This window comes from Myotis daubentonii, chromosome 18 (genome assembly GCF_963259705.1).
Source record: "Myotis daubentonii chromosome 18, mMyoDau2.1, whole genome shotgun sequence".
Classification (NCBI taxonomy): Eukaryota; Metazoa; Chordata; class Mammalia; order Chiroptera; family Vespertilionidae; genus Myotis; species Myotis daubentonii.
The window spans coordinates 15340318-15366103 of record NC_081857.1 but is presented as its reverse complement, the minus strand read 5'-3'; the positions used below and the strand labels follow the sequence as shown (position 1 = coordinate 15366103).

General features: G+C 39.3%; 2 protein-coding genes across 2 annotated transcripts in view; one reads left to right on the top strand and one right to left on the bottom strand.

Moving 5' to 3' along the window:
- FLVCR1 (FLVCR choline and heme transporter 1) lies at positions 1–25687 on the bottom strand. Its single transcript, XM_059674651.1, has 10 exons — positions 24809–25687; positions 19502–19646; positions 14402–14542; positions 10772–10839; positions 9759–9862; positions 7625–7735; positions 6838–6943; positions 6509–6620; positions 3495–3562; positions 1–3325 (listed from the first exon to the last, which is right to left on the bottom strand). Exons 1-10 carry the CDS (start codon positions 25445–25447, stop codon positions 3251–3253), a joined length of 1569 nt encoding a protein of 522 aa, XP_059530634.1. The 5' UTR covers positions 25448–25687; the 3' UTR covers positions 1–3250.
- SPATA45 (spermatogenesis associated 45) overlaps positions 3544–25786 on the top strand; it is a 38711-nt gene continuing 16468 nt past the window's right edge. Inside the window, exon 1 of the mRNA XM_059674652.1 lies at positions 3544–3593. The gene's annotated coding sequence lies outside the window, so the exon portion shown is untranslated. The remainder of the gene's footprint in view (positions 3594–25786) is intronic.

Sequence of the window (25786 nt, the reverse complement as noted above, 5' to 3'; positions counted from 1 at the left end):
TTAACATTAAAAAAATAAATTTATTTCCAGTCTGACATACTGAAGAACAAGCATACAGACAAGTATTACAAAGAGCGAGTAATCAGAACATGAAAAATGACTTAAGACAGACAGGGATTCTCCCAAAAATACTCTGAGTTTACACATAAACAGAGTTTTAAAGACATTTTCCCACATTCACAGAGGGCAAAAGCTGTATCTGCGACAGTTATAAATGCAACAGCTATGGAAAGCATCTGGTTTTTCTCTCAAATCATTTGATTAAAAATTTACACACATGTTGGTTACCCAACTCCATTTCCCAGGTATGATACAGAATTATATGATATTCTTGTTTGACATGTTACAGATAACTTTGACAGAAAAATTATCAATTCATTTTGTATTTTCTCATATATTTCATTTTTTTATTAATCAACAAGGAAAAATAGATATGACATGTACTAGTATATGCTTTTCAGAAATAAAGTATTCCAATTTTTATTTGTAATTTCAGGAACTCAACAAGTACATGATTATTTCAAATAACACTGATAGTTTAAAAATAAAAAACAATCGCGCTAGCTAGTTTGGCTCAGTGGATAGAGCATCAGCCTGTGGACTGAAGGGTCCTGGGTTTGATTCCGATCAAGGAATGTGCCCCAATTGCAGGCTGAGTCCCCATTGGGGTCGTGCAGGAGGCAGTCGATCAATGATTCTCTCTCATCATTGATGTTTCTATCCCTCTCTCTCCCTCTCCCTTCCTCTCTGAAATCAATAAAAATATATTTAAAAAACAAACAAACAAAAAAACAACAACAATCACTCAGAGGAGGGACCTTAGAATAAATTTGGGGCCATAAAATCTTGATGTAAATAGCTAAGGAAGTTAATGAGTCAGCATATTCTGCCAGAGCTCTCACCAACTGAATAAAAAGGCTAAAAAGACAGATTTCAAATCCCCGTATCCACAAAGTAACAAACATAGTGTTTATCCAATTGCCCAGGGAATGTCTCAGCTATATTTTAGTTAAGTTCCTGTGGCACCATGATTTGGTCCACCTCATGATGACTTTTTAAAAGATCTTTGAGATCAAATTGAATACATTCATTATATGGATGAAGAGACGGCTAGACACAGATCCAGGACCTGGAGTTCCTGGCTCCCGGCCGAGTTGTTCTGGTGACACAGCCTCTGGGTAAGATTCTACATAATCGGTTGATTACAGACGATGTTATCGTTCCAGGATAAAGCGATGCATATGTGATGCTCAGATCAGAGCTGCTAATTCACTTCAAGGGTATCAAGGGTACAGCGGGTTGGCTTTTCTTGTTTGTGTGGACAAATATAAATATCACGGTTGTTAAATGTCATTACTCTGAAGAGGATATTCCCTTATCAGTTTAGAGAGTCGGGATGTGAACAACATCTAAATTCTCACTGTAAACAAAACGCAGAGGTAGGCACTGTGGAAACACCTTTGGTCCTATGCTGCTTCCCCTGAGCGTGTGAAAGCGCTGACTGTTCCTACAGTATGGAGACTGTACAGTGTGGTGAAGACAAGACCCACTCTCTTGACAAACCGAGGGAGCACATGCCTGGGTACCGTATTTCTCAAAGGGGAATAGTCATAAAAAATGACACTGGAGAGCCCTACCTGTTTGGCTACAGCATTGGCCTGTGAATGGAAGGGTCCCGGGTTCGATTCCCATCAAGGGCACATGCCCGAGTTTCAGGCTCAATCTCCAATAAGGAGGCAGCCGATCAATGATTCTCTCTCATCATTGCTCTCATCATTGATGTTTCTATCTCTCTCTCCCTCCCTCTCCCTTCCTCTCTAAAATCAATAAAAATTAAAAAAAAATTAAAAATGACACTGGAGCCCTAACTGGTTTGGCTCAGTGGATAGAGCGCCAGCCTGCAGACTGAAAGGTCCCAGGTTCGATTCCGGTCAAGGGCATGTACCTTGGTTGCAGGCACATCCCCAGTAGGAGGTATGCGGGAGGCAGCTGATCAGTGGTTCTCTCTCATTGATATTTCTAACTCTCTATCCCTCTCCCTTCCTCTGTGTAAAAAGACTATATATTTTTTTAAAAAAATGTCACTGGAGAATTAGCATAGATAGCATTTTTTAAAATCCTCAACTGAGGACATGCCCTTTTTATTGATTTTAGAGAGGAAGGGGAAAGAGAGAAACATTGATCAGTTGCTTCCCGTACTCACCCCAACTGGGGATCGAACTGAAACCTGAGTAGCCCTGACTGGGAATTGAACCCACCACCTTTCAGCGCATAAGACGATGCTCCAACCAACCGAGCCACACAGCCCAGGGCTAGACAGCATTTTAAGCGGTCTCCACTAAATCGGACCACCCAGGCTGGGCACAGATTTCCTCATCTTAGGAATCTTCAAGGCAAAAGTATACGATGTGATACAAGAAATCATGGAAAAGCCAGTTACACATATGATGAAATTTTCTTACTAGAAAGGTATATATTGGGGGGGGGGGGGGGGGGGAAGCGAGTAAAAAAGCCAGTGGGTACAAAACATCTCTCTTTCAAACCAGAGTGAAAAAATATAGGTTACCATTTCTTCCATGATAAGAAGACAGAGCAGAGAAGTCAAGATGCTGAGCCTGTACCTGGCTCCTGAGCTGAACTAGAACATAAGACCAAAGTCGTGGGTGGGTTCAGTCTGTACACCGAATGGTTTTATGGCCAATGCCAGTACCTGTTACAAAGCGCTTTGTAACAAGAATGTAAGAAACGGGAAACTGTAGCAGTTGTCTGGAAGTAGCATCCCAGCACTGCCCTTTGGTGGACTGAAGTGTCCTGTCGCTACACTGTACTCACACTCAGGGGGTTCGACAGCTGGGAAGGGAGCCAATAGGACACTTGGTCCTATTGGGTATTTTTACATATAAATTGTACGTCCTCTTCTGTGACTTAAAGGGATTAGACCTCCACACGATCATTTTAGAAAGCCATGTAAGCTTCCACTTTCCACAAAAAAGAAAAACACTGACTTTTGAAAAATAAATATCAAGAAGCTTCCTTTGAGATAGATGATAGAAGACTAAAAATGGGACACTCGTTAGATAATGGTAGTGTTAAAAGGATGTAAGCAAAATATTGCTTCAGTTAATTAAGCAAAACAGTAACTGCATGTAGGGAGCCATACAGTAATTTTCAAGTAAGTGTCCATGCCTCATAACCTATGAACCAAGCCTTACAGCTCAAATATCACAGGATACTAACTTTTCTTTTCAGCTCAAATTTCTGGTTCTGACTGCTTGGACGTCATAACAGTTTTTGATTCTTCATCTGTGGGACTATCAACTGGCACCTGTGGAAAGGATCAGACGATGAGAAAGTTTATAACATCTGGCACATGCATTATGCCCGATCAACAATCAGCTCAGGGATAAAGAAAGAGCTGAGGAATAGATTGGCTTCACACTTCTTCCACGCACACATTTCTCAATAGTATGATCATAGAAGTATTTATTACTTACAGCTTTAATATCGCCGTTTGTAATTCCTGTATTTATGTTGTGTCTCCTCAGATCAGACTTGATTAATGCTGAAACAGAAGCACCAACAGTTACCGCAGAGTGAGTAGCATTGTACTTTCTCTAAGTAGCGCAAAGTCTTTTTTAATCTTGTCAAATTTAGCCCACCACAGTGCCATCATATTCAATAGCATCCTTGTGGTCTGAAAAAGTAATAGTACCTCTCTAAGCCATTGACGTAATTAGCAAGTCATTCATTAGTGAGGAAATACAGGATGCCAGGAAACAAGGATACAAAGATGAACAGTGCAATTCTTTCCCTAAAGCACCTTCCCATGTAGGGAGATATTGACACGTAGGCACTGTATACTGAACTGCAACAATTCGGGGTTGTATAAGGTGTCATGGGAGCATGGAGGCGGGGGGATGCCTATGTTAGGCAAAGGAAATCAGGGAAGGTTTGCCAGAGGAGACACATTTGAATTGAAACTTGAACAATGAGGAGGAACTTGTCAAACATATGAGAGGACAGAGGAAGGCATTCTGGGCGGGCAGATTACAGCATATGCAAAACTATTGGGACAGGAAGAGCTTAGCCTATTCTTGGCACTAGAGGTAGTCAGGGATCATTGAGGGAGATGGCAGGATACGGGGCTGGGTTGGTAGGTATTGTGGACACCGTGTAAAGAGTTTACACTGCATCTGAGAGGGGAGGATGCTATCAGGGCTGTAATAGAGTGAAACGCTCTCTCAGTCTCTCTGACTCTATCTTAATTCTAGCCTGCATTTTCCCCAAGGCTTTCAGGCACATAGCTCCTGCTGTAGCTATGCTAATCATTAGAGGAATGCTGCTTGAGGCTTGAGTTGTTGAAAGAATAGGCCTTGCCAGGGGGTGCCTCTCAGAGGAGGTAGGAAAATATGTACAAAATTATGACTGTTTATCAAAGATTTGCAGGAGCCTCAAGAGCAGGCTCAGACCAGTAGGGTCAACATCAGTGGGCCAGGAACAAAGAGATGTAGAGATTCACCCTCTTCCTTGGACCCCTGGTGGCACCCAGATATCTGGAGTCCTCAATCACATCTTGCCCTCCCTCCTCACTTGTTTTCCCTTGACATAAAAGAAGCCTGAATTCTGGGCTCTCTTAAAATGGATTTCAGGAATGTCTACAGCATCCTCATCTTCTTAAGTTGGTGGTGCCTTCTTGAACAAATGAACCTTTCCTTACTCCAAGCTCTGAAATTTTTAATACTGGCCTTTTGAAGCTTCGGGGACACATACAAACTTTGGGACTGATAACTCAAGGAGCTCAGTCTGGCAGTTGCAAGGAGGATCATTTTTGGCAACAAGATTAGAGACAGGAAGGTCAGTTAAGAGGCTTTAATCCTGCTGAGAGAGGCATGGTGAGGCATGCATATGTGAGAAATGGAGATAAAGGGACAAGTTTAGAGATATTTGAGAATAGAACCGTAAGAATCGTTGCTTTGATAGAATATGAAAAATGGACATAAAGCAGGTAAAAAGAGTCATTAAATGCTCAATAACACACCTACAAAGAATATAAAAAACAGGGAGGACAGAAAGAAAAAAGTGGGTGACTTAAGTGTTCTTGTTTGGGCAACTGAATGAATACCAACTGAATGAATACATGGTGGTCCTAGTCATTGAAACTAAATATACAGCCCTAACCGGTTTGGCTCAGTGGATAGAGCGTCGGCCTGTGGACTCAAGGGTCCCAGGTTCGATTCCGGTCAAGGGCATGTACCTGGGTTGCGGGCACATACCCAGTAGGGAGTGTGCAGTAGGCAGCTGATCGATGTTTCTCTCTCATCGATGTTTCTAACTCTCTATCTCTCTCTGTAAAAAATCAATAAAATATATTAAAAAAAAAAAAAAAAAAAAACAGAACGAGTGAACAACAGTGATCTTATGTGGTTGTGTATTTCCGAAATAAATGTTCACCACTGGTAAGATTTCATGCTGGGGGTTTCAAAAAGAATGATCAGGTATTCAGTAAACATAGTAAGAAGAAAGCCTTGCTTCCCATCTTCTGGACAGATTCCGTCTCTCATGTTGGTAAAGGGCGGCAGAAAGAAATGAGCAAGTGAAATAACAGAAGCCAGTATGGACCAGAGAGCACTACTGGACATGCATTGCTTCTGAATCCAATTTTACACTGTATGTCTGGACAAACTATGGATCCAAGTTCTTTAGCATGCTCTTTCTCTGGAGGTGGGACACTACCCACTCTCCCGCTCCAGGCTCTTCTGATTACACCCAAGAAGTGTAAGAACTGGCTAACCATGCCAAGTGCTATTTCCATCGCCGCCATCTGACTTCTTACACCACCACCACATTGTAGTAATAGCTAACATGATTAGGCTTGTCCTAGGTGCTAGACACCTCCACTGATCCTCATAACAACCCCTGAAGGCAGGCTTTTAAATACCCTATTGCATAAACGAGGGAAGGAGGATTTGAAAGGTGAAGTCGCTTGTCTCACGTCATACAGCAAGTGAGTAGCAGAATCAGAACTTGAGGGTGGGTATGCCCACTCCAGCTCTTTTTTTTTTTTTTTAAATATATATTATTGATTTTTTTACAGAGGGGAAGGGAGAGAGATAAAGAGTTAGAAACATCGATCAGCTGCCTCCTGCATACTCCCTACTGGAGATGTGCCCGCAACCAAGGTACATGCCCTTGACCAGAATCGAACCTGGGACCTTTCAGTCCGTAGGCCAACGCTCTATCCACTGAGCCAAACCGGTTACGGCCCCACTCCAGCTCTTTACTGACTCTTGTTGCAACAGTTTTGTTTTCTGTGCAGAGTGACTGTATTGAATTTGAAACAAAGATAAATTAACAGCTTCATATCGTTGGAAGAAAACAAATCATAGCCTGCTTTCTATCTCATTTTTGTCTTGAGTTCTGCCAAGCCATTCAGAATCAATACACGTGAAAATTAAACATAAAGACAATCTAATACAAGTACTTTTGCCAGAAAAATAGCCTGATTTACCTGTGAAAATGATGCCTACAAACATCCAAGCGCAGAGGAATATGTTTCCTGCCCTCGGATCATAGTCTGATGTGAGCTGTCCTTGAGCCAGCGTGAACAGAATTCCAAAAATCTAAAATAAAATAATTATTTTCATCAAATTTGCTTTTGAAAAACAAGTATAACGTTTTCCCCAGAATTTTCTTAACGCTTTTACTCACTTGATTTGACTTCTAGAATCATTCATTAAAAGGTGGAATTTTAAAAACAAAAACTAGGGTCAAACTCATCATCCGCCGGAATATTCGGAAAACCAGTCGTCTCAGGTGGAAGGGAAGTCAGAGGCTTACCTGTGCAGCAGCATTGAGAAGACCGGATGAAGTACCTTCAGATTCAGGGTACGTGATTTCCACAGCAAACTCAAAGCCCAAGGGGAGGTAACCAGTCATGAAGAAACTAGGAAAATGCATCCAGAATTACAGGATTAGCAGAAGGGCAATGTGACACAGAGGCAGTCATTCTACCTCTCAGGCCCATTTGAATGATCAGATAAGGGAATGTCTTAAAGTTGGTATGTGAAAGTAAGGCACTTTTATTGTGCATCCATTGACCCCCAAGGTCACAAGAACTGAGAAGCAAAACAATGTCTAATATTTTCCTGAGAAAAATAAAGTTACTTGGACTAAGTAAGGCTTATCCACTTTTCACCTACATATACCAAAAAAAAAATCCAATTTAAAACTATTTTTTATATTTCTAAAGTATTACACATTTATGTGCACAAGATGAATCTTTTAAAGTTTAAAATGTTAAAGAACCCTTGGATGAACTTTAAAAATTAAAAAAACCACAATAGCCCTAGCCGCTGTGGCTCAGTTGGTTGAGCGTTGTCCTGTGCACCGAAAGGTCACCACTTCGATTCCCGATCCAGGCACACACCAAGGTTGCAATTTTGATCCCAGGTCAGGGCACCTGCAGGAGGCAACCGATGGATGGTTTTCTCTCTCTCCCCCACTTCCTTCCTCTCCCTCTAAAATCAATAAGAATATATTTATTATAAAATAAAACCCACCGTAGTAATATTTCAGAATCATAACAGCATGCTATTATTCCTCCTAATCACCTTTTGATACTTACCCAAGCACCCCTCCAGTAGCAAACACGATGATAATGTATTGAAGGTCCAGTGTGAAAGTAAATATAACCATTCCCAAAAAAGACAAAATGTAAACTACCAGAGTAGTCTGTCTAAAACAAAACAAAACAAAATTGTTAGTATTATAGCCGAAGCGCATAATCATCATGTGGTTAGCCATGGCTCTGTCCACACAGTAATAATTACTTTGGTTTTCAAGATTAGGTTTCCCTTATCTATGGAAAATATTTCCACCCAAGCATGGACTTCAAAGCTTAAATTTCAACAACAGCAGACAACAAAACCCACACCACATCTTATGCTAGTACAGGAAGGAATATTCATATGGATAACATCATTTTCATGTCACCAAATGGGATGGTTCCCTATCCATATTTCAAGACTTGGGTTAAATTCTACCTCTTCCAAAATGCCTCTCCTAACCATTGAAGCTTACAACATTGTTTCTTTCTTCTAAATTTCTTATCATTTTACTATCCAAATAATTGGAACTTGATATCTATTGGGCTTACTCCAATACAGACATCTATTTTAGTCTGTATTATTATTATTTAATTTTTTATGTGACTGACTTGTTTTCCCCATTTAGACCACAAGTGTCTTAAGGATAGGAACTATATATTGCTTGCTACAATTCCTAGCTAACCTGAGAAGACAGCCAGGGCAACAGAGAACACATTGCTATGCCTATCAAGTTTTTAAATTATATAATGGACCAATAATTATTAATAAGTTTAATCCCTTACATAAGATCCCTTCATCTATAAATTTAATGGGTTTCACTCTAGTTATCATTTCATAATAATGAAGCTGTAGCAAGTGCTATCTTAAGTTATGGGAGAACTATCTTGGAGAATTCATGATCAGAGGTAATTTGAAAGGGGTTAGATCAATGGTTCCCAAGGTGGGGCCCATGCCCCACAGGGGGGCAATTTGATTTTTAAGGGGGGCAATGTGAGAATGAGTTATTAACTGAATTTTTTGCATTTCTTATGGTTGTGGGGGCCTCATATACAGAATGTAAATATATATTGTGACATATTTATGCATTTCAGTTCTCTATTATATGTTTTGAAACTTTATTTGCTTTTTTAATATCACTTCATATTATTTTTTTAAAATAATTTCTTAGTGATTTCTTGCTCAGTACTTCAACTCTCCGTTCGTTCTTTTATTTTTCTCTTTCATGGATGCCATGTTCTTTGGAAGCTTGTTTAGACCAAGTTAATGGCCTTCTAGGCTTCCTCCTTGTGAATAGGAGTTCACTTTTTGAATAATAAAAATTATATGTCACACGGGGGCATCAGGATTTAGAGATGCTTAGGTGGGGCATGGCCAAAAAAAGGTTGGGAACCACTGGGTTAGATAATGGTATTAAACATATTTTGGGCCTTGAAGGTGGACAGGACACAGTTCCATATTTTATTTATTCCATTTATTCACCTCACTTTCCTTCATTCATTCATCCATGTATTCCTCCCAAGCAAATGGAAAGTTTCTGCCTGTTAAAAACTGTAGCTATTTCTTTAAGGCTCAGAGCAAAAGATGCTGCCACTGAAACCCCTTTCTCAGTCTCCCAGTTGGTATTACTCGCTTTTCCTTTTGTATTATTATTTTGCCGATTCCATATAGATGTACAATTAATATAGTGTTTTCATGTTGTGTATTATATTATAGTTAAGTGGTGCTATAGCTGGGGACACCGTAGTCAAACTTTTTTACCAAAAAAATCCTTATGCTCAATAATAATAATTTTCTGGTAGGAAAGAACATCATTTTGCTTGTTTTTAAGCTCACAACATGAGAAAAAAGCAGCATAAAACTTCTGTCAGAGTTAAGTGTTTCTCAGAAAGGACTTTTTTAAAGAAGTGGTATGCATGAGTATTATTGGAAGAGAACAGTTCATAATGTATCCAAGTTCTCAAACTTTAAATAAATACGACCCACAAAATTGGACGATATGTAAACTACAGAAACATTCAGAAGCGAAGGGAACCTAAGAGTGCCTAGAATCCAAGTCTTGTAGTAATAACACTTTTTTGATTTTTTTAAACTAAAAAGCAAAGTTTTCTTTAAAACCAAATGAACACCATACATCTATCTACCTTCGCTTACTTGTATGTTTTGGTATAATCCAGCCATAAGCCACAGAGAATGGAGCCCACCATTCCAGCGATCACCAGTGTTAGCCCAATCCTCCCAGCATTCTCCTCTTCTCCCTTAAAAGAATTTTCATAAGAAGTTAACCAGACACTTACAATTCTAATGCATCCTTCACATTCCCATACCTTCACATAGTCAATGGAAATAATCAGGTAGAATTAAGCATACCACATAATAGGAAGATTTGGTCTGTGTTTAGGATGGGAGCAGAGGAAGGTAAAGCAGATTATAAAGGACATTCTATTTTCAAACCAGAAAAAAACCCTAAAATATGGAGAAATCAAAAAGGGGAATTTTCTTGATCCTCCATAATTAGAAGTACAGTGATTTTTTGTTAGAATTCCTAAGTAAGTCACTGATGCCTGAAAAGGAGGTTAATCTGACAGCTTTTTCAGAAGCAAAGAGAGGTCAGGGCTTGATATATACTTCTTCATATTTGTGTTGGTTTCCCTTAAAATGTTTTTTGCCTTTTTCCATATAACCAGTCACACTATTTCTTTAAAAAAGAATAGTAATTTTAAAAAGGTAGGCATTGTCAAAGCAGTAACAACTTCCTGCTTTTCATTTTGTGTGTTTTATAAATTAGATTAAATGTATTCTCAATTGCACCCTAGCTGGTTTGGCTCGGTGGGTAGAGTGTCAGCCTGCAGTCTGAAGGGGCCCGGGTTTGATTCCGGTCAAGGGCACATGCCCAGGTTGTGGGCTTGATTCCCAGTAGGGGCATTCAGGAGGCAGCCGATCAATAATTCTCTCTCATCATTGATGTTTCTATCTCTTTCTCCCTCTCCTTTCCTCTCTGAAATCAATAAAAATATATTTTTTAAAATGTATTCTCAATTGAAACAAATATAAATCTTTTACAGCAACAAGGTCATAAATCGTTACTCTTATGATCACGCAAACAGCAATTCTGCTAAAGGAAAATCCTTGGCCAAGCATGCAACACAATATCGGCAGAAGCTTACCTTATAATACGTCAGTATCATTTGATTTAATAATGTTGAGACTGAATAAAATGCTCCAGTCATGATACCTATAATAAGAAGCAGAAAACTATAAATAAATGTACCATTACCAGTTCATAAAGTGCTATGGAGTTCTCTGTGACAATTGTGAAAATACAATGTATTTCTCAGTTGACAGAGAAAATTAAGAACTCTTGCCATTTCAGGATGTGGGCTGATCAATGAACACCTAACTTACTAGAGAATATGATAGGAAAATTCTGTCATTACACCATTTATCACTATTTAGATTCTGATGTACTGACCATGAATCATAGCCCCACGCAAAACAATGTATATGGCAATGAAGCAACATAACAATGTATATGGCAATGAAGCAACATAACAATGTATATGGCAATGAAGCAACATAACAATGTATATGGCAATGAAGCAACATAACAATGTATATGGCAATGAAGCAACATAACAATGTATATGGCAATGAAGCAACGGATTGCTTACTGAGCACCCACAGTGTACTTGAGCTAATGAATGTTAAAGCATACGGCACAATCCCTGCTTCAGAGATCTCACCCCTGCATCAAGACTGACAAGGCAATTAGTAAGACAATATTAATTAAAGAATACTTTAAAAGAGAGAAATAAAACAGCTGGTTATCAGGAAGCATACGACTAGGTTTGAATCCTGGTATTTCCTTGCACATAATGTGTGGCTTTAGGTAAGTCTCTTAACCTGGTTGAAACTTAAGGTTATTATTTCTCTCTTTCTCTTTATTACTAAATATTTCAAGCATACAAAATAGTACAGAGAATAATTTGACAAACACTCTTTTACTCTTCACCCAGCTTTGTCGAACATTAACACTTGACCATCTTTGCTTCAGATTCAATTTCTAGACCTTAGCTAAATTACCCTTTTCTCTTATTATTTCTCAGAGATAACCCTGATCCTGATCTTGGGATTTATCATTTTAGATGTTAAAATTATTTTAGATATTTATGTGTATTCATAAACTACAATTAGAATTTTGTGTGTATTTAAACTTTCTCTAAATAATATATTATTTATATCCATTGCAAGTTGTTCTCATCTCTCAATATTATGGTTTTGATATTTATCAGTGCTGATATTTTTAGTTCTGTTCATTTGCTTTCTCTGCTGTGTAATAGTCCGTGTGTGGATACACTTCAATTTATGTATCTCTTATCCTGTCAACAAACTGATCAATTAACACCTAACTTACTAGAGATTATGATAGGAAAATGTTTTCCAGTTTTTCACTAATACAATGTTGTAATGATTATTCTGTGTTTGTTTTTATGCATAAGGGTTTCTCTAAGTATATACCTAGGAGTAGGAATACTTTCTGGATAAGGCCAAATTGCTCTTTGAAATGGTTGCATCAGTTTACACTACCAGCAGAATTCCTTTACTCCACATTCTTGCCAAACCTGTTTTCACTAAATTTTAAAAAAATTTTAGGGAGAGGCAATTTGAGTGATATTACTGGTATACCTTGCTCTGGTTTTGACTGCCATTTCCTTGGCTATTAGTAAGGTTGAGCGTATATATGAACACTACACACATACAAACACATAAATGCTTTCCAATTCCCTTGGATTGCTTGCTCTTTTCTTGTTGATCAATAGAGTTACTTTTATATTGTAGGTACTAAGCCTCTGTTGGTTATATACATTGCAGGCATTTTTCTCAGAATCTATGTCTTTTCACATTTTACTGATGCTGTTTAGAAAAGACCATTATTTTGAAACAATCATCTTTATCAATCTTTTTCTTTCAAGTTTGTACTTTTTGCATTAAGAAATTCTTTTAAGAATACTAATGTGGTTTCCTATACTTCCTTCTAAAACTTTAAAGGTCTGATGTTTACCCTTTGTCTTTAATTTATTACAATTAATTTTTGTGTATGGTATGACGTAGAGACCTAATTTTACTCTGCTTTTCCTGTATGGGTAATCAGTGATCTCAGGGCAATTTACTATATAGTTTCTCTTCTGCCAAACATCACATTTTTATATCTGCATAATGTTCTAGTCATTAGAGCTCTTGACAAATATTCCGGATTTTCTCTTTCCAGGCACTTAGTGGCATGGCCATAGACTTTAAATGGGAGCAAAGGTGACATTTCCCATTTTCTGCTTTAGTAATCATGGAAGCAGGTGCCTTTAGCATGCACTTGCTGTACAACTTATTACCTTTTGATAAACATCTCTTACACTGTTGTTTACTTTTCAGATGTTTCTATTATCTTCCCATTGGATTATAATTATTTCAGAACAAAAATCATATCTGTATCATGCTTCTTCCTAGCTCACACAGCATCTATGGCACTACTGTTGATATCTGATAATTACTGGTGAAATAAAATGAACAACAGTGAGATAACTGTTAAGCTAGCTGTTGTAGAACTGCTTGCACATTTCTGGTACAAGAAATAATGGCACAAAGTCACAGAAACTAGAATGAACAGTATATAAGCATGTGGAGGCATACTTGTGTGTGTGATTGTATATGTCTGTGACAGGAGGTTGGTTATAAATTTGGCTGAAAGAGAATTTTGTATTGGGAAACGGCGAATGATAAAAGGGCATAGGAAAGAAGCCACCTTAAATGAGAGGCTAAAGAAATGAATTTGCTCTAAGAGATAATAGTGAACCACTCTACTTCCTAGTTAGAAGTTTTAGATTCAGGAATTCATTAGATTAAAAAAAAAAAGAAAAGAAAAAGGAATTAATCTTGATAAAAGGGTAAGAGTTTAGGTCAGGGCATAATTTGTTATAACCTGTAAAACAATTATATACTAGGGTGTGTACTCCCACCATAATGGAAACAGAAGTGAGTGATTTCTGAAGGCAAGTAAGAAAGATATAGGAGGTGTTGGTGGTGAATATAACTGTGCTAATATAAGAAACAAAGAATAAATTGCAGTTAAAGCCACAGAGTTAAGATGAGTATCTGTCAGCCATCTGGAAAAATCTGGGAGGGTGAGAATTTCCTTTAAGTTATAACTGGTCAAGGTGACCTCCTTAATGTCTAGTTTTGATCGAGGAGTCAGGAAAGACTCTAGTCTGCACAGGGTCAAACAAGACGACTGTTGATGACAATTCCCACATGGTTACAGCAGTCCTAACTGTAGTTCAGAAAGCATCTAAAGTACCCATGGAACTCACAAAAGAAGGCACTGCTTCTCTACTCAAGGTCTGTTCATTTATTTTAAAAACATGTAACAAAATCCACCCTAAAGTTTTTGCTTTTTTAATTTAAGTTTATGACTATGCTATCATTACTTTTATAGAGTTAACAACCCTACTGCACTAATGAAAGTTCAAACCACTAGATTAAATGGAAAGAATCTACAATGCTCAAAGGTTTATAGCAGAGGTCCTCAAACTTTTTAAACAGGGGGCCAGTTCACTGTCCCTCAGACATTTCACACATGTGCACTGCAGGCCCGGGAGGAGTCGGCTGCTAAGCAGGACAGGCAGCGGCGGCAAAAACACCCGGTGGCCGGATAAATGTTTTCGGAGGGCCGCATGTGGCCCGCGGGTAGTTTGAGGACCCTTGGTTAATAGAGACATCAAAGAAGATAAAAGGAAACCACTTACCATATGTGATCAATAGAAGGACAAAAGGCATGTTTTTAAACAGGTTCATTATTGAGTTCTTATAGGAGTATTCTGTAGGGGGACTGTCTTGAATGGCTGCTTGAGCCCGACTTGGTGGGTAGCGAGGTTTTTCTTTGAATGCTGGAAACGTACATGAAAAAGGTCATGAAATAAATGCATCTTCCTTAGTGAGGTGACTAAATTCAGTTTACATTCAAAGAGGCAGTGAAAGTCCAAGTGTAAGGCTTTTCGTTTTTCACTGATTTCTAAGTGATGACTAGTTTGGCATTGAAACTGACTAAAACTCAAGAGGTTTGGCCCATTCAAAACTGCAAAACCATTAGCAATACATTACAAACTTGCCCACTGGTTATTACAGTTTTAGTTAAGCAAGAGTAATCTTTATTAAGTATTCAACAATTATATTTCTAACTTTAGTTCAATTTGTAGTTAGAGGTAACATCAGGTAGGGGCAAGCCAATATATTATTGAACTTCTAGAGGATTGTCTTGAGTTAGTAACTATTTCTTCTGAAATCTGGCATAAGTGTTATCATCTATCCAATCCCACCTCTAGAACTGAAAAGGTCCAGGTGGATTCAGGGGTACTGCTTGCTGACTCACTCTAGCTACATATGGGCAATCTAGGGGTGGAGCTGAGAGACAGAAAAGTGTGATGGTTTCTGATTCTACAAGTCATAGCACCGCCCATTTCTATGGAGTTAGGGACCGATTTCACAGGCTTCTTAGGCAGCCATTTAGAGACTGCCCTTTTGCTGGGCAGGGAAGGATCTACTAACTTCCTGCAACAGATGGCTAGGGAGAGATTTCTGTAGGGTTTGGCTAGCTATTGGCTATTTCTTCCAGTATCGCTAAAATCTGGTACATCAGAAATCAAAATCTAGTCTTAGTACTGACTCAAAAATTTAAACCAAAATAAAGTGGAAAATACTGTATTTCATTGAAATCTAAGATGGTCTGATGCTGGCATACAATGATCTTGCTAGGTATCAATAGAAGGTTTTCACATAATCATGTCTCAGTTGGCACCAATGTTATAGGCCATCGATTTTTTTTAATTGTGAAAAAAACGCAACACGAGATGTGCCCTAGTAATAAATTTTAAGTTCACAATATGGTATTGTTAAGTATGGGCATAATGTGGAACTTATTCATCTTAGATGCCATTAATTATTAAAAGCATTTTGATTTCAGAGATTTCGTGATAAAAGTGTACATTTTTGAATCAATGAAATAAAGATTAGGAAAAAAGTAGTATTTTCTAAAAGACCAGAACTTCTTTCTCTCTCTTTTTTTTAATAGTGGCTATTTCTTCCAACAATGAAGGTCTGCCTTGTTGTTTAAAAGTGGGCTAGATAGCCCTAACCGGTTTAGCTCAGTGGATAGAGCGTCAGCCTGTGGACTGAAGAGTCCCAGGTTCGATTCCGGTCAAGGGCATGTACCTTGGTTGCGGGCACATCCCTAGTGGGGAGTGTGCAGGAGGCAGCTGATCGATGTTTCTCTCTCATTGATGTTTCTAACTCTATCCTTTCCCTCCTCTCTGTAAAAAATCAATAAAAAATATATATTTTTTAAAAAGTGGGCTAGCTCTGATGGACCTGGCTGTCAATAATAATCACATAGAAAATTTAAAATAGTACAGATTTTACGAGACTATCCAAGAATCAGAACCTCCAGAACAGAACCTGTGAATCTGTATTAAACACAAAACTCTCTGGGGGTTGGGGGCGCCTAGGGAGAGGTCAATGGGGGGGAAAGGAGATTTATGTAATACTTTAAACAATAAAGAACTTAAATTTTAAAAAAAAATTCTCCAAATGCTATTAATACCCAGCCAGCTGGGAAAATCACTGCAAAAGAAATGATCCTTAAAACTTCCATATAATACTGCAATTCTTTAAAATTCTCCTATTTGCTGCTAAAAATTAAAAACTTAAAGTTCTTTACTCACCAAAACATGATTAACTATGATATAACTAAACAGACTTCTAGTTTTACAGGTCTCACAACTAATTCAAGAGGAGACATATCTCATACATATTTACTTTGTAATATCCTTACATTGGAGGACTGGTAGACATAAATGTTTAAGTTGCTGCAATTTCTCCTCTTCCTTTCACCCTATCTGCTCCTTGCACTGTTGAGGAAGTCTGTTGTCCTTTCCTGAAAGGGTCCTAGTTAAGATAGGAAATATCTTTTTTATTAATATTGGTCATACAGAACTCACACAGTTGTAAAGCAAAGTTTCAGAGTGCAAAAATGCTTACAAGGTAGTAATGAATATTTACTGAATCTTAATTTCCTTCGGTTTTTATTTACTATGGTAAAATGAGTCTAAATGGCTCAGATCTGAACTCAAATGCAAAATAAAAACGATTCTTGATAGTCTTTAAATCCACTAGATTTATTTTCTGAATAGAAATGTGATCTTTTCATTTTAGGCAGTCAGTTGTCCTCTGGAACAAAATCAGGCGTGTATCTACCAGCTACACGATATAATAAAGTTGGGTTTAAGTCTATATGAAGGAAAGACAAAGGAACAAAAAACCATTGGTCTGTGACCCTGTACTGCATTTTCAGAGGATGAAAGACGGCTTTTTCCTTATCTTTTGAAACTGAAAAACAACTGCCTTCTTACCCCCTTCTCTTTTCCCCACCAAAAACTTGTGCCAATAAAACAATTAATTAATTAAATGAGATAAGCATATAGTGTGCCTTTACGCATGTTTGATACATATCAAGCAATCAAATGTTAGAGGCCGTAATAGAGTTCTCCCAATAAGAAGGGGGTAGTAGTGTAAATTTAGTGTAGGGCTTGGGTTAATTTAGAAACGCCAGATGGATTATACTCAAGCTCTGTGAGGGAGGGTAAAAGAGTTACATGGCATGAACCCTCAAGACAGTATTTTAGAAAGACTGCTAAAGACCAATTTAGTTATATCACGTTGCTAAAAACATAAATTATAAAGTAATTTAGGCTGTGCTCCCAAAGTATTTATGGGTAGAATTTAGAAGAAACTAGGATTGTCTTAGTAACTTAGGACCTTTGAGTAATTAAGGACTTTTTAAATAACCCAAATTTTCCTCAACAGCAAATATTTGGATACATAGTTAATTTATTCAAATTAAAATTTTAATTTAAATGTCACAATTTTCAACCTAAGACATTCACATCACAACTATGTATAGTTTTGCTTTTACACTAGGCTTGATATCATAAGATTGGTCACCAAGCAAAACTTGACAGTAAGCCCTTTTTTTCCTATTCCATTTCCAGTCCATGTTTTACATTCCCCCAGCCCCATTTCTATTTTCACTGTCTACTATAAACTATGAGTACATAAATAATTATGTACATAAATAGTTCTCTTTTAAATTCTCAAATAGCACAGGGTGACATGCCAATGGTCACACTGATTATTGTGGGGTTGTTATATTTTTTTTGCCTTCTCCCTTAACAGATAAAAATCTTATATTTGTAGCATCTCATTATATATGTTTAAGCACATATGTGCGCATATGTAATTTCATATCTATAGATATCTCATATATAATCTATTACTCTCACTTCTTCCAAAGATACAATTTGAAAACAATAAAGAAAAGGAAAACCAGAATTTATGTGAAGATTCATAAGCAATCGAAGGAAAGAGAATTTTATATTGTAATAATCCCTGTTGCTAATGGAAGACTCATGCATGCAAAATGCATATGAACTATATTTCATCTAGCAAATCAAATATGGCTATCAGAAAAGTATACTTAAGAGTTTGCTTTTTAAAAATATAGATTTCTTTGAGACATAAGTAAAACTTTAGACAATAAAATATATATATATATACACACACATATATATCAAAGATATATAGATTTCTTTTAAAACTTTGTTAAACTGCTAAAATAGTACAGGGATAATTTGTCCTTTTTCAGTAGTCTGCACACAACAAATATGCCACTCACTAACTGAAACACAAAAACCAACCATAAGTAGACTGGATATGTCAGAATATTCCTTATGCTACCAAGAAAATATTTTGTTCATTATCTTAAGGGAAATTAAATATGTGGCCGAGCTTCCTATACCTGAAGTTCATTTATGAAGGCAGTCTCTATCAAAACATTCTATCGTCTTCAGCATACCTTTCATTGAACTTTGAGGATTTCATATTTGAAGATCATAAAACTTGAATTTTTCATTACTATTATAGCCACGGTAAAAATTAATATATAAATGAAAAACCCCAATTTAATTGTAAATTTTAATGATTAAAAGATGGCCTTTTATCTTTCAAGTGCCCTTCCTCTCACATTCAGATATACTGAGCGCCTAAAGGGCAGTATTATAGTTAGCTTAGCAGGTATGTTACTGAAATAAACCTTACCTAGCCCTTTCCCTGAAATCAAACTTGTTTCCCATTAAAAATAAACTTTAAAAAGCAGACCTTCCCAAACCTTCTTCCAAACTGATGATGGCTGCTTGCAGCTGACTTTGACTGACTGCTTCAAGACACAGGCCCCGGCGAGAGGACTCAGTGACGGAGGGTGGCAGCAGAACTGTGCTGGCGTGGCCTAACAAGTAGATAGTTGCCACAGTTTGAAATTCTGCTGAACAGCTTGCCACTGCCCAGGGTCATTCACTGGTCAACATTTTCAGATCCAATCAATTGTTACATTGAGGATCCTCAGAAGGACTTAGGATTGTAGCCTTTCTGCATCATATCAAAGCATTGACAAGAACTTGTCCCTGGCTAGGTTAGCGGAAGATGCAGAACATGTAGAGGAATATGCAAGGAGGAGCCAGTTAATGTTTGAAACCAACAGTTATCAGGAAAGAAAAGTTAGTAGGGAGACAAGTGAGATGAATTAGTCTTCAAACCCTTTACAATATTAAAATAGATGGACCATACATAGCCCTAGAGCTGTAACATTCGTTACCTGAGCAAGACAGTGTTACGGCAAGAATGAAACAAGCAAATGACATTTGCGATAGTAATAACAATGTTTAGGGTTGGTTATTTTTCTTTTCATACGTTTGTCATGCATTTATCTACTTAAGCTCTAGGGAAAATAATTCACTTACCAATTATTGTTAAAATAAATAAAAGTGTGGCGACGGCTGATGTTCCATAAAACATGGTACTGATGTTATAAGCCAAAAGATCTGTGTTGTTCACAGTGTTGGGCACCAGCACTGGTGGTAGCAAAAAGCCAACTGCAGTTCCAAGCTGTAAAATAAACAGTCCTGTTAACAGCTATCTTAGAAGAGAAAGAAGCACATACTGCCAGTTAATACAACACAAAGAGGACAGCTAGTGTATGTGAGGTGCTTTTGTGAACTCGAAAGCACCACGTTCTAATGTCTTTTTACAATGGTACCGTTAAAGAGGAATTGCTGACAGATCTCTTCCCTATCAACAAGCATTCACTGAGCTTCTGTAACCTAAATAATGATGCTCTAAAGTTTGATGCTTACAATAAAAAAGGGAATAAGAATATGCAAAATAAGATTGAGAAAAGACAACCTACAGGATGGGAAAAAATATCTGTAAATTTTATATTTGATAAGAGTCTACTATCCAGAATACATAGAGAACTCTTATGATTCGACAACAAAAAGACAAACAGCCCAATTCAAAAGTGGGCAAAGGACTTGAATAGACATTTCTCTAAAGAAGCTACACAAATGTGCAATATGCACGTGAAAAAAAATGCTCAATATCATTAGTCATTAGGGCAGTGATGGCGAAACTATGACACGCGTGTCAGAGGTGACACGCAAACTCATTTTTTGGTTGATTTTTTTTTTTTATTAAATCTCCACCTCCTCCTCTCTCTCTCAAATCAATAAACAGCCCTGGTTGGTGTGGTTGCCAGTTCAGTTCCCAGTCAGAGCACATACTCAGGTTGTGGGTTCGATTCTCATCGGGTGCATATGGGAGGCAATCGGTTGATGTTTCTCTTTTACATTGATATTTCTCTCTCCCTAAAATCATTTTCTCTTAAAAGAGCCAAAAATGGTTCATTTTCTAAATCAATAAACATATCCTCAGGTGAGTATTAAAAAAAAAAAAAAAAGGGAGGCAGAGATAACATTTACCAAATATTTCATTTGCTCCCTTTCAAAACGCTCGGTAGAGATAATTAAACAGGTAATTACAAGAGAGTAGTAAGTATAGTATTATAATGGAGAAGTAGGTGATAAGACTGAGAAGATCAAGTAATTTATGATCCAAATAAGAATAGTACTCAGAGTGAAAGGGACTCCGGGAGTAATTATACTGGACAACAGGTGTACTGTCCCAGGCAAACTGAGGGTCACCCTAGCTAAGAGAGTGCTTCGGAAGAGCACCTTATATAGACTTGGAGTTCAGGAAAAGTTTCTGGAGGAGCAAAGATCTGGTTAAGGAACTGGAGTTAGCCTTAGCTGGTTTGGGTCAGTGGATAGAGCGTCAGCCTGCGGACTAAAGGGTCCCAGGTTCGGTTCAGGTCAAGGGCACATGCCCGGGTTGCAGGCTCGATCCCCAGTAAGGGGGCGTGCAGGAGGCAGTGAATCAGTGATTCCCTCGTCATTGATGTTTCTCTCTCTCTCCCTCTCCCTTCCTCTCTGAAATGAACAAAAATATATTTTTTTAAAAAAGAAAGAAAGAAAAGAAACTGGAGTTAGCCAAGTGAAGTAGAAATGTTCCCAGACAAGGGGACATCATGTACAAAGGAAAGAGAGAGCATGACCTTGTGTGAAACTGAGTAGAGCACAGTTTCCCTCAGAGCAGAGAAGGAGTAGGCATGAGAGGATGGATGGGGGTGTGGAGAGAGGTAAGGCTGAGGAGTTGGCAGGAGGTCGAGCTGGAACGTCAGACACTGTCACAATAGTTTGAATTCTTTCTTCTTCTAAATGTCAGAAATCTCGGTCAGATTTGAAAACTTTAAAACAAGTCCTTGGCAACCGCAACCTCCAAGTTATTCTTGGTGACCTTGCTATACCTCTGGTTTTAACCTTGGGACCAGAGAGGCATATAAAAAGTCATCTTAGCTGAAACCAGTTTGGCTCAGTGGATAGAGCGTCGGCCTGCGGACTGAAAGGTCCCAGGTTCGATTCCGGTCAAGAGCATGTACCTGGGTTGCAGGCACATCCCCAGTGGGAGATGTGCAGGAGGCAGCCGATTGATGTTTCTCTCCCATCGATGTTTCTAACTATCTCTCTCCCTTCCTCTCTGTAAAAAATCAATAAAATATATTTTAAAAAAAAGTCATCTTAGACAGTTTGAATTTTATCCGAAGGGCAATGGAAGCCGCTGCAGGGGAGTGCCCAGACAGAGCTATCAGAAAGACCACGCTGGATGGATGTGGAGAATAGAGGGAAGAGAGCAAGAGCTGTGGATGGAAAGGTCAGTTAGCAAGCTCTCTGGGTGACGGCTGCAGGCGGCCAAAACTAAGACAGTGGCAGTAGAAATGAATAGAAAAGAGCTAGGAGGCAAAGTCAATTTTGATTGGTGGGGTCGTATGGAATATCCAAGTGGCTAAATCTAGCTGGCCAGTATCTATGAATCTGAAACTTATCCATATAGCCAAGCAGTTTTTATAGAGACTCTACAATGTGCCAGGCATTGTAACAAATGCTGGTGATACAAGTGTGTACATTCAGACCTTGTGCCTATTTTCATGAAACTTACAATCTGATGGTGGGGATGGGAAGTGAGTAATAAAAAATGGTTAATATACAAACATATAAATATACCAGACAGTGATAAGCACTACATAGAGAATTAAAGTATAATTATGTAATAAGAGAATGATTGGACAACTCTAAATGGGATTGTCAAGAATTGCCACTGAGTGATATTTAAAATGAGTTTAAACTGAGAACTCAGTGACAATAAGGATGTAATAATGTCATCCTAAGCAGGAAGAACATCCCAGGCAGAGGGAATGCTTCTGCAAAGGTGCTTATGCAAAATGCAAGTTTAGTATTGTTTAAGGAACCAAATAAGACATATTAGTAAGGTTGTATAATTCAAAGTAGAGTTTAGATTTTAAGTACTATGGGAAATCATTGGTAAGTTCAAAGCAGGGCAATGGCTTGATATGTTTTGAAAGGTTCTCTTAGGTTAGAGACCTGGCAATATTAGATGGTTAATTTAAATCTGGAATTCAGGGGTCAGACAGACTTGAGTGTGAATGCTGGCACTAATTAGCTATGTGACTTTCAGGAAATAATTTCGTCCCTTCAAGACTCAATTTCTGCATCTATAAATTGGGGAGAATCATAGTTCCTACCTTACATTACTAATTAAATGACACATGCAAGTAAAGGACTTAATATGGTCCCAAGTTTTAATGAGTGCTGAATAATGTTGTATATTATTATAAATGATCACTCCATAATCTAGGCTGACGTTGCACACATGGGGGTCATGAGCTACTGGAGTCAAGGAAGGATGAGAACACCCAGGTAGATATAGGAAGAAGGCCCAGAGATATGCTGATGGTTAGAGGGAAATCTACCTATGAGAAGACATTTCCATTTATTATCCATGAAATAGATAATCCATGGCTATGGAGTTGATAATATTTGTCATGCTCAATGAAGTCTTAATCTTGAATATAATTTTGTAAATGTAAAATACTTTTTTTAAAAAATATATTTTATTGTTTTTTTACAGAAAGGAAGGGAGAGGGATAGAGAGTTAGAAACATCGATCAGCTGCCTCCTGCACACCCCCTACTGGGGATGTGCCTGCAACCAAGGTCATGCCCTTGACCGGAATCGAACCTGGGACCCTTCAGTCTGCAGGCCAGGGCTCTTCCACTGAGCCAAACCGGTTAGGGCATGTAAATGTAAAATACTTAAATAAATAGTTCCTATCCAAGCATGCAGAAGCAAACAACTAAAATATTGGTCACGCCGAAACCGGTTTGGCTCAGTGGATAGAGTGTCGGTCTGTGGACTAAAGGGTCCCGGGTTCGATTCCGGTCGGGGGCATGTACCTGGGTTGCGGGCACGTCCCCGGTGGGGGGTGTGCAGGAGGCAGCTGATCGATGTTTCTCTCTCATCGATGTTTCTAACTCTCTATCTCTCTCCCTTCCTCTCTGTGAAAAATCAATAAAATATATTTTAAATAAAATAAAATATTGGTCACAAAATATTTTGGATACAAAACAACTATAGTTCAAGCTACCCCTTCTGCACTTTTAGAGAAAGGAAATAAATATAAAGCATGTAGAGTTTGTCTTTTTTTTATAGATTTTAAATAAATCTTATTGTGATCTTGAAACAAGTATTGGATTGGAGGTAACTTTTTTTATTAGTTTCTTTTTTTAGTATATATATATATTTTTATTTCAGAGAGGAAGAGAGAGAAACATAGATGATGAGAGAGAATCATTGCTTGGCTGCCTCCTGCACGATCCCCACTGGGGATTGAGCCTGCAACCCAGGCATGTGCCCATGACTGGAATTGAACCCAGGACTCTTCAGTCCACAGGCCAACGCTCTATCCACACTGATCCAAACCAGCTAGGGGAGAAGTAACATTCTTTTGTTACATAACTACATATATTGCTACATGTAGTAGAGAGACATGTGAAGTTCTTGGTGTACAGATTTTTAACTAGACTCTCCTCAGGCTAGTGAACACTCAATACAATTTCCATAAAGTATAGAACTCCATATGCAAAATTTAAGTTATAAGAGAATCAATCTGCAATTTTAAAAAACCACACATTCTACCTAGTCATGCTAATGGAATTTGGACCTATGGTGTAAGACAAGACTAACAAGCACCTTAATGGAGACTTGGCAATGGAGACTTTACAATGGGTTCCAAGATCTGTGATTTATCTTCATTTTCTTACCGTTAAAAATTGGTCATTGGACTCAGGAATTTTGTGAGATTTTTATCTCTAGACGAGAACATCTATTTAGCAGTCATGTATAAGTGTTTGTTATGTACCAAGCACTCTGCAGGCTGCTACTATATAAAACTAAACAGGGCTAGTCACACTGACCACGCAAATGGAACAAACTTCCCAGAATCCAATACGTCTTTTGCAAATACACTGACGTGGGTGACAAAAATAATACCTACCCAAGTCTCATTCATTACTGCACTGCCAAGTCTTCTATGAAGCCAGGCACATAGGAGCCATTTCAGTTAATTATTTTACAGGTAATTCTCCAAGTGAAGTGATCAGGTGCTCACTTTAAACTGTTTTTTCAAAGTCTTTTCCTTACAAAGAGACCAAAATCCCCCTTTAAGCCAAGGCTGACTCCTATCTCTTTATTAGACAAGCCTCCTGAAGGTCCGTCCGTATGCCTAGCTCACATGGCCTATTACTTTATCTGGTCCTTTAAGCATCCGATTCTCATCTATCAACCCTAGTACCTTACCTGATTGCCGAGCACGGCGGTGGAACAAGCTGTGGACACCTCTTTGGGCCCAAACCACACCGAGGCGATGCGGGAGGGCAAGCCCAGGATGAACACCTGGGCCACGGAGCACAGGGCCTGGCCCAGCATGGTGACCCAGAACAGGTGCTGCTGCACGCTGCCGCACTTGACCCAGGCGCCCAGGCAGTTGAGGCCGGAGCCCAGCAGGGCGGTGAGGCGCAGGCCCTTGGTGTCCAGCAGCCAGGTGGCTGGGAAGATGAGGGGCACGTACGCCAGCATGTACACCATGGACAGCCAGTTGATGTGCAGCGAGGAGACGCCGTAGAAGCCCTCGAAGACGTTGCTGATGATGCTGTACTGGATCCACTGAAAGGCGTTGACCATCGAGTACAGGCTGAAGATCAGGAGCACCGCGAAGCGCCGCGCGGAGAGCGCCGTCCGGGGCGCCGGGGAGCCCTCGGCCCCTGGGGGCTCCTCTCCGGGGGTCGTGGGCAGCAGCCGAATCTGGGTCTCCTCCTCCGGGGCCAGCTGAGTCTGCAGCCTGCCCAGGGCACCCGAGACGGCCGTGGGGCTGTCCCGAGGGACCCCATTCAGGGCCACGCAGCCGGCTTTGGGCCCGTTCTGCGGCTCCGCGCTCATCTTCCCGGCCGGCAAGCCCCCGGGGACCGGGAGGTATCCCTTCGTAGGCAGATGCCCGGTCGCCACCGCTACCCTCTCCTCGTCGTTCGGCCCGGCCAAGTCCCTGGGCTCCCCGGTGCTGCCTCGCTCCCCCAGCCCCCTCCCCCGCCCTGCACCCCCGCCCAGCACCCGAGGCCCTCCCGGCACCCCAACCCAACCTTTTGGCCCACCGCTCCTGTGCGTGGCCCGCTCTCCGACGGGGAGAGGCCGGTGGGAGCCCGAACTACAAAACACTCAGCCAGGATCCGCAAGCAAAGTAAATGCCCCGAGCGCCAGGCGGGGCGTCCCCGCCACAGGGTG